This window comes from Phalaenopsis equestris, unplaced genomic scaffold (genome assembly GCF_001263595.1).
Source record: "Phalaenopsis equestris unplaced genomic scaffold, ASM126359v1 Scaffold000359, whole genome shotgun sequence".
Lineage (NCBI taxonomy): Eukaryota > Viridiplantae > Streptophyta > Magnoliopsida > Asparagales > Orchidaceae > Phalaenopsis > Phalaenopsis equestris.
The window spans coordinates 321,872-331,634 of NW_018164801.1; the positions used below are offsets into that span (position 1 = coordinate 321,872).

At 40.7% G+C, this 9,763-nt stretch overlaps 1 protein-coding gene across 1 annotated transcript; it reads left to right on the forward strand.

The window, feature by feature from the left end:
- Positions 1-4,361: 4,361 nt before the first annotated feature.
- LOC110026223 (probable leucine-rich repeat receptor-like protein kinase At1g68400) lies at positions 4,362-6,972 on the forward strand. The gene is given in 4 exon segments (XM_020727090.1): positions 4,362-5,584; positions 5,587-5,914; positions 5,992-6,056; positions 6,058-6,972. Coding segments are annotated over 4 exon segments (2,049 nt in total). The 5' UTR covers positions 4,362-4,537; the 3' UTR covers positions 6,667-6,972.
- The last annotated feature ends 2,791 nt before the right edge of the window (positions 6,973-9,763 follow it).

The following is a 9,763-nucleotide window of genomic DNA, read 5'->3' on the forward strand; positions in this document are numbered from 1 at the left end:
AGGAAGAGAGGGAGGAAGGATGGAAGGGACAAATAGAGAAGAAATGCATGAGGATGATAAAGCTGGGGAGTAATAGAGAGAAAGAAAGTCAAGAAGTTAAATAGAGAAGATATATGGAGAATAGGAAGAGAATAGAGAAAGGTAAGAAATAAAAGAGTGAGAGGCAGTGATAAGAAGAGAATAGGAAGAGAGGGAGGAAGGATGGAAGGGACAGATAGAGAAGAAATGCATGAGGATGATAAAGCTGGGGAGTGAGAGAGAAAAAACATAAAGGGATGGAAGAAGGGAGAGAGTGGGTGAGAGAGGAAAGAGATGAGAGAAAGAAGAGTGAGATAGAGATGAAGTGAGTGTTGGATAAAGAGAACAAGATAGAGTAGATGAGAGAGAGATAATGAGAGAGAGAGAAAAGAGGGAGCAAGAGAATAATGAGAGTGAGATAATAGAGAGAGTAAGCTTGAATGAGAAAGAGGCGAAGAGAGAGAAATAAAAGAGAAGAGGCGTAGAGAGTGAGAGAGAGGGGAGAAAGAATGAGGGAGAGATTAGAAAAATAGATTGAGAGGGAGAGTGAGAGTTACTTAGCATGAGAGAGAGAAATAGAGAGAAAGCTTTATAATAAGAGAGAGACCATGAGGGAGAGAAGGTCGGAGCGGAAGAGAAAGAGGGAGAGAGAGGAGAGAGAGTAAGAGAGAGGAGGAGAGAGAGAGAGAGAGAGAGAGAGAGGTGCTACAAACAACCATCATATTCTAGCTATAACGTTAGTAAGCAGTGGTCACCTGTGGTTACTTAACGATGAGTTTTTCAATTCATTGCAGTCGTATCTGAGATATGATGTTTGCAAGCAGCAGTCGTCGACAGCTACGGAGCTCAGAAATTATCGTTAAGTATCCAATACGACATTTATGTATTACGACCACATTTGGGATGCGTCATTAACAAGCAGAGGCCACTGACAACGGTGAGCAGGGGTGGTTGGTGGTGACCGACGACAATCGACATGTTGCGGTAGACTGTGGTTGGTGATTATGAAAGCTAATAGTTATTGTCAGATGTTTGGTCCATAACATCACTAGAAGTCAACTCGATCTCTCCCCTTCTCAAGTGAAGAAAAGGTGTCTATTTCTAGTATCTATAGAGAAACATCTTCATTATTTGTCGAATAACTCTCATAATCACCTGATTCGATGACCCATATTAACCTCTTTGATCAGATAATTTTTTTAATGATTTGAAATTCTTAATGACCTCATAACTAAGCAAACTTAGACTTCTTGGAATCCTCTTGTCAAGAAGCTTGATTTGAATATAAATATGTCAAATTTGGAGTTTATTTAATTATACAATTGATGACCCAAAACTTTCAAAAGTGATTTAATGACTTGATCCGAGTTTTATTGGATTAGATATAACCATCTTTGGTATCATTAGGTTCTCTTGTCGATATAGTTTTGAGCAAGACTCAACAAAAAAACAATAAAATCCCTAAAACGAATAACAAAAAATAAAAAAAATAAAAATAAAAGAAAGCAAAATTAAAAAAATCTAAAATGCAAATCATGAATTGGTTCTAAAAACCATATATTGGTTATAACTTATGTTACATCTAAATAGGGTTGTGAATGAGCTAAAGACGATCCATGAGAACATGATAGGTGGCTCGAGAGATGAGCTTGATGAAGTCAAACTCTAAACAACCCCTTGGCTCTTTAGTTCGTTAGCCAACTCATTTAAGAAAATATTAATATAAAATATTCTCAAAATATATTAAAATTCATGACTTTATTTTTAAATCTTAAAAATGTAAAAAAAAAGATATTTTCCATTTTATTATAGTAATTTCTTATTATTTATCCAGTAGTTGTTTATTATATTCATCATTTTATTATATAATTAGCTTAAACTAATATTATTTTTTATATTTTATAGTAGACAAGTTGGCTTGTGAGCCAGCTCGAAATTTTTAGACTTAAGCTCGAGCTCAACCTTGATTAGTTAATTAAAACTCAAGCTCAAGTAGAAGGCGACTTGAGCTTGACTCAGCTTATTATACCCTTATATCCAACAAATTTCAAGAAGGCAAGAAACAGTTCATTGCAACAACCAAAAAGGGTGCAATGAGGCGGGTTGAGCTAAATCACTGAAACAACAAAGTAAATTATTACTGATACCACAAAGAAATGATAAGAATCGGTTTCTTGATAATCGATTATGCGAGGATATCGACATCTCCAACTGCTTAGTAGGGGAGAATAGAGGAGAAACTCATATTAGATTCATAGAAAGAAATCGCAATTCGAGGATGCTGACAACTCCAAATATCTAGGGGTGAGAGAGAGAGAGAGAAATTACCACATCCTTATTTTTCAATTCATTTTATTGTCTCCAATATGAGCTATTTATAAAGGTACAATACTACTAATCATTATTAGCAAACTAATTAAGTATGTTTATTAAACTAAGACAATGACTAATCAGAATATTATACCTCATCATTATCAACTCCTTTAAAATGACATTGCCCTCAAGGTCAGCCAAGTGAGAGCCAACGACATAAAAGGTGATAATGGTTTGTGAATTCGAGCTATCAAAATGTCAAATAAAGTTCATTATGAATTATGAACAAAGATGCAACCTCATTTTCCGGTTGAGAAAACAACATTTTCGACAGAGACAAAGCAACCCCAAAAAATTTGCGGGGAATCCATAATAATTTGAGGATGCCAAAAACTCCAATAAGAACAATTTGCCCATTCCTTTCAACATTTCTCCAATAAGAACTGTTTATAGAAGTGCAATGCTACTAAATATTATTAACAAGCTAGTTAATTATAACTATTAAACTAATATAATGACTAATCAGTATTACATCATATCAGAAAACCTCCAACACATGCCACACCGGGATCAATAAATGGAAAAGCAACCATAACATAAAAACGATATAATAATCCCTGCAAAATTAAAGTTATATGAATATCTACAATAAATGTTACAACAATTCAACCATATGAGAGGAGTTGAACGTGAACACCGAATTTAAAAAATGTACGTAAAAAAAATATCTGCATTGATCCTGAGAAAAACTAATGATCCAAAAGAAATGAGAATGATGAATGGGAGAGCCCATTGACAGAATATTGTGAGACTAACTTGTCTGACTAAGTGAAGTTGCCCGAGCCAAAACGATCGAGCCACGAGAAGGAGCCTGTAATTCGAGCTTGAACCATTCAATAAGAAATGAGTCAGAAATGCATCTGAGCCAACCACTACGTAAAAACTGATTTAAGGGAAGATCTAATCCCCCAACATCTCCAATCATTCTGAGGATGTTTAATGGTCCCTCATTAGTCAACAAGATCAACAACCTTACTAAATCAGTTGAACGACTCATGCCGACCAGGTCCAACCAATTGAGCTAACTCTTCAGAACAAGCTTAGCCGACCCAACTGATATTGGCGTCAAAAAGTTAATTAAGCTTAGCCGGCTAAGACAGAGAGCAGTCAAATGACGAACTCATACATGTAAAACACCAGAAATACTCTAGTATGAATCCTATTAAAGCAAGTGCAAAAATATAACATCTTCTTGTTGTACCATCTCTCTTATAAATAGGGAGATCATTTCATGAATAAAACACGACATATTACTGTTCACTCTTTTCTCTATCTCACACACTCTCTCCTTACACTTTCTTGCTTGGGCGCAATTCATGGACAAATCTAAATTCAATATATTAAAATATGTGTTGGGCATGGATCATGCCACAAACAAGAAGAGAAATAACTCAATGAGAAGAAACACACAACATAGACGCCTCCAACACGAAGTGCACTAGAGAGTTTGTAATTCAACAAATTCAAAAATTGAAGGATCAAATATTGGAGGCCATTCCTGCATAAAAGGAAAGAACTTAAGAGAGAAGTCTCTCTCTCTCTTGGAGAAACCTAATAATTCAAAAAGTCTATGATTAGTTAGATATTCTGGCTTACCGCAAGCTCGAGTTCAATAAATAATCACTAAAAAACTCTTTAAGGTCTTACACCCATCTCACTCCCTTCTACGTTTTCTCTACAAAAACAAGATCTTTATTGATTTGTATGTGCTCAAGAACAATAAGAAAAACTACATCATAAATAGATTCAACAATTAAGACGCTAAATATAACTCCATCACAGAGAATCATACTTCATGCATCAATATTAAAATTATTATAACTCTTTTTCCTGCTCTTAAGCTAAAGTAGCGGCCTCAAATACCAAAAATTTTTACTAAGAATAAAATATAAGCGGATTTAATAGCATTGGAGGTATTACAATACAAAAACTATCAAACTTGCAGGTTATCATGGCTCCTCAAATAGAAAGCCAATGTGCACATAACCCCTTCTTAAAAACAGCATAAAGAAAAAGCTAAAGCGTTGGAAGGACAGCAGATAAGCAGAACTAAATCAAGAGGGAGGGAAGGAAACTGTAAGAAAAGTTACAAGTGATCGCCTAAACCCTAATCGTCAGAGAGAGAGAGAGAGAGAGAGGAGAGAGAATGCGGCGGCGCAAGTCCTTCTTTTTCTTAACGTCGTTTCTCCTCCTCCTCCCGCCTTCCTTCTCTGCGGCGACGGCCTCATCTCTCGATTCCGACGTCAGAGCTCTCCTCGCATTCCGCTTTGCCTCTGATCCCGCCGGCCACCTCTCCTCCTGGAATCTTTCCTCCTCCGCCGCCGACCCCTGTTCTTCCTGGCTTGGTCTCTCCTGCTCCTCTGGCCGCATCACTCGCTTAGTTCTCGAGAACCTATCCCTCGCCGCCACCTCTCATTCTTTCTTCCCGTCCATCCTCCTCCTCGACCAGCTCCGCGTCCTCAGCCTCAAATCAAACTCTTTCTCTGGCCCCATTCCCCCAGACATATCCACCCTCAGAGCTCTCAAGCTTCTTTTCCTTTCTCACAACTCCTTCTCCGGCCCAATTCCCCCCTCTTTTTCCTCCCTCCACCGCCTCAACCGTCTCGACCTCTCCTTCAACAATCTCTCCGGCCCTATTCCGAACTCACTTAACAGTCTTTCCCATCTCCTCACCCTCCGCCTCCAATGCAACTCCCTTTCGGGCTCCATTTCTGGTATCTCCTTCCATGCTCTCAAAGATCTCAACTTTTCCTCCAACCATCTCACCGGCGCCATTCCCCCCTCTCTTTCCTTCTTTCCCGCCGAAGCCTTCGTCGGAAATCTCGCCCTCTGCGGCGCTCCCCTCCCCAGCTGCAGCAATGTCGTCAGCGAGCCCAACCATCCTAACATCACCTCCCCTGCCACAATTGTCTCGTCCCCAACCTCCAAACCAGAGGCATCACCACCCTTTGGAAACCTGCACAACACCAACGCCGCCGCCAGCCGTACCGGCATTAGCCGTGCCGCCGTTGTAGCCATCGTAGTTGGCGACTTCGTCGCGCTCATCCTCGTTTCCTTCCTCCTGTTCTGCTATTTCTGGCGCAAGTTCTCTGCTAAGAACCCTTCCCGACTACACGAAGGAGAAAAGATTGTCTACTCCTCGAGCCCATATGCTGCCGCCGGTGCAACAGCGGCAGGGGGCGGCGGGTTGCGGGGCGCGGTTGTGGGGGAAAGATGGTGTTTTTTGACGAGACGAAGAAGTTCGAGCTGGAGGACTTACTGCGAGCTTCTGCTGAAATGCTCGGCAAAGGTGGATATGGAACAACCTACAAAGCTGTACTCGATGATGGCGGCATCGTTGCCGTGAAACGACTCCGTGATGTTCAGCTCGCCGGAAAACGAGATTTTGAACAGCAGATGGAGCTCCTCGGTCGTCTCCGCCACCCGAACCTCGTAACTCTGAAGGCCTACTACTTCGCCCGCGAGGAGAAGCTTCTCGTTTACGATTTCATGGCCGGCGGCAGTCTCCACTCCCTCCTCCACGGTAAAGCCCCTTTTTTGTGCCGCCTCAATTGCTGCAACAGCTGAATATTTACAAAAGCTTGCTGCTTTCTTCGACAGGGAACAGAGGGCCAGGGAGGACGCCGTTAGACTGGGCGGCTAGGATGCGGATAGCGGCGGCGGCGGCGCGAGGCGCGAGGGCTTTTGTTCGTTCACCATTATTCCCGTTCGCCGAAGCTCGCTCACGGTAATGTAAAGTCGACCAACATCCTCCTCGACAAGTCCGGCGCCGCTCGGCTCGCCGACGTTGGCCTCGCATTTCTCGGCAAAGCGGCGGAGAGAAGGTTCTGTGGATACCGACCACCGGAGGCCGTGCATGACGGGCGGCGGCCATTGTTATCGCAACGAGCAGACGTGTATGCATTCGGCGTCGTTCTTCTTGAGATTCTTACTGGAAGGGGGGGGGGTGATATTAGCGGCGTTGCGGCCGCCGGAGTGGGTTTGCCGCGGTGGGTTCAGTCGGTTGTAAGGGAAGAGTGGACGGCGGAGGTCTTCGACCTTGAGCTCATGAGGTATAGGGGAATAGAGGAGGAGATGGTGGCGATGCTGCAAATCGCTTTGTCCTGCACGGTGGTCTCGCCGGATCAACGTCCCAAGATCAGCCACGTGGTCAGGATGATCGAGGAGGTACACGGCAGTGAGGTCGTGGCGTCGCCGTCTCTGGAGTGCTCTGAATCCGACTCAGCCTCCGACGATGCCGCGGCCGGCGGGGGCGGGGGCGCCACCGGGCATTAACTCGCTTGTTTACTCTACTTGGAAGTTAGAATATTTAATCAATCTTTTTTAGCCGTTGATTTTGTTTAGATGGCCGTACAGATGGAGAGATCTGAGCCGTTCATCATGTAGTCGACCGTTGGAATCTAATTATGAGGCTTAAATGTTGTACAGTTTCAGAATAGCATTTTGTCAGGTGGTGGCCATAAAGCTTGATGCAATAGTATTAGAAAAATAGTACAATTATTGAAATAAGTTTCTTTTGGGGCTTTTACAAACATACCACCAAAGTCATATGAGTTTTACATATCTAACATTTATATTATACCAGCCAATATTTCATATCATTTTAAGAAAAAACATCATTTTCATGCATGAATAAAGTGGTATGTTGGGAAAAAATTAAATTTAGGGATTGATAAGCAAGAATAGGAATTGAGTGATATGTATGTAAATATTTCATTTATTTTTTACTTATTTAATATCTAAAATTTACTGCTTGTTAATGTAACACAATAAAAAAAAAAGGGAAATTTACATAGATGGTACACTATTATTGGGTGTTTCTCGAGCTATTTTAGTAAAAATTTTTCTGTGCGGACTCTTGACGTAGCTCTACGTGCGGCGCATGATATTCTTGAGTTATTTTCAGGTTATTTTCAATAATCTCAAAATAACCCGCGGTCATTATTTTTGGGTTATGCGGTCATTATTTTTGGGTTATTTCTGGATTATTTCGGGATTATTGAAAATAACCCAGAAATAACCTGAAAATAACTCAGGAAAAAATTGCACCGCACGTATAGGTACGTCAGGTGTCCGAACAGAAAATGCGCGCCTTTTTTAGTGTTTTTTTTTCACACAAATTAAATGTTACATTAGGGTTGAGAGAGATTTCATGACCCACTCTTTTTCACATGCTTAGAGTTCTCTTATTATAGAAATAAAAAAAGATGGAAAAATATTATTACAAAAATGCTCTTACTTTAAGGTGGGCAGCGTTGGGTATTTTGTCCTTCTGTCGCATAGACTTGAAGTCATTGAGCTTGTTTTTCTGTGAGATCTGTCGATGTAGGGTGACCAGCCAATGGCGGTAGCTCGGTTGGGGGCGGCCGACCCAACGTCTTCTTTGTGGTCAACCCATGGTGGCCGACAAAAGGTTCTCCATGTGGTCGGCTCACGGTGGTCGGTTGATTGATGGCCGACCGACTGCATGGCCGACCATGGTAGTCGATTGACTGCCCTCATGTGGCCGACCCTTGGTGTTCTGTCTGCTGGAAGAGGGTGGCCGACCTAATGAGTGCACAACTGCTGATGCCACTCCAACGATGGCGTTTTCTTTTGTTCGGTGAGGTGGCATTTTCCAAATATACATAAAGTTCTCAAAAGTTTTTTACTTCTTAGAGATGAAACAGTAATAAAAATAAAAATCTCATAAGTATAGAGACTACAATTTCACGAATCTCTAGACGAACTTAGCATTTGGTGAGACTATTTTTGAGAATATTACTGGTTAAGTTTCCGAAAAATGCCATCTCACCGAGATGAAGGAAGCGCCGTCACCGGAGTTGCGCAAGCAGCCGTGCACTCATTGGGCCAACCACCTTGGTCAGCCACCCTCTTCTAACCGACCGGCCACTAAGGGCTGGCCACTTGAAGGCAGTTAGCTGACCATACCCAATCGGTCAACCACCAAGGGCATGCCACATGAATGCAGTCGATCGGTCACCCTAGCCAACCATCACCAACTGATCCACCATCACTAGCCAACCGACCGATCATAGGGTCAGTCACATAGAGAACAGTCAGGCGACCACCTTGGGCTGCCATCCTTAGTCGACCGACCATTAAGAAGGCGCTCGACCAGTCATCTCGATCAACCATCCCCAGCTGGCCATCCACCCTTGATTAGTCACCTGATGTTGATTTCCCGTGAAAGGGTAAGCTCCAGGACTTCAGATCTGGGTGATGAAAAGACGAAAATACCCCGTACTACCCTCTTTAAAGTAAGGGCATTCTTATAATAATACTTTTCCCTCCATTTTTCTTCTTTTGTAAATAGAGGACTATATGCATGTGTAAAAGGGAGGCCCCTGAAATCTTACTCTCAACTCCCATGTAGGAAGCACACTCCCCCTTCTTATCTTACTTGCAATCTTTAATTTGTGTGTAATAAAAGGGGCCAAAGAGCTAGAGGATATCCCTTTTTGCCCCCCATGGAGCAAATCTCTCTCTTTCTCTCCCTCTCCTTAGCATTCTCTTCGATTTCATACTCTATACCTTGGGCACAGTTCACACGACAAATATGACTTCAACACATAAGTTGCACACAATTCCTATGTAAAAAAAAAAAAAAAAGAAAGAAGGGGAAAATTTACATGCCTAGTTATGTATTTGCATCTCACATCTAAATCTTTATACATATACATACATAGCACTTTGGTGTTTTAAAATCATACATGAAAATGTGTATTTGATTTATAAGAGGTTGTGACAATGCAACTTCCTCTGTGATATTAAATATCTGAGTATTGTGCGTAAATATGAAAATTAAAATGTGAGATAGGTAAATATATATGAATTTTGTGCTATGTATGCCATGTGTTTCATCATTTACATGATTTTTTCATTGCCCTTCCTAGTAAGATTCCATGATAATTTAATATTTAATATATAAGAGTTATGCATTTAAATTCTGTTATTTTTTCCATGTAATATGGCTAATATTAAAGGTCTGAGTGACATTCATGAAAAGATGAGTGCTTGTCTTAGATATGTAAATACATAAGAATTGAGTGATATGTATGTAAATGGCCCATTATTTTATTTTGATAAAAAGACTAATCTCATATAAATATTATATTTTGTTACTATTTTTTAACTATATTAATTATAGTTAATCAGATTTTAAAAGCGATTAAAACTTTCATTATGTAATTTGCATTTGTATTTTATTTTAGTTACATTTAATTTTTGTTATGCTTTAAAAAATCTTGCAATTAAAGTAGCTGATTATTATTGTATAAATGAACAATTCCATTAGTTTGAGTAACCCTCTAATTTCTTTCTATTAAACAATAGAGGGGCATTTATATATATACCACATGATATATATATA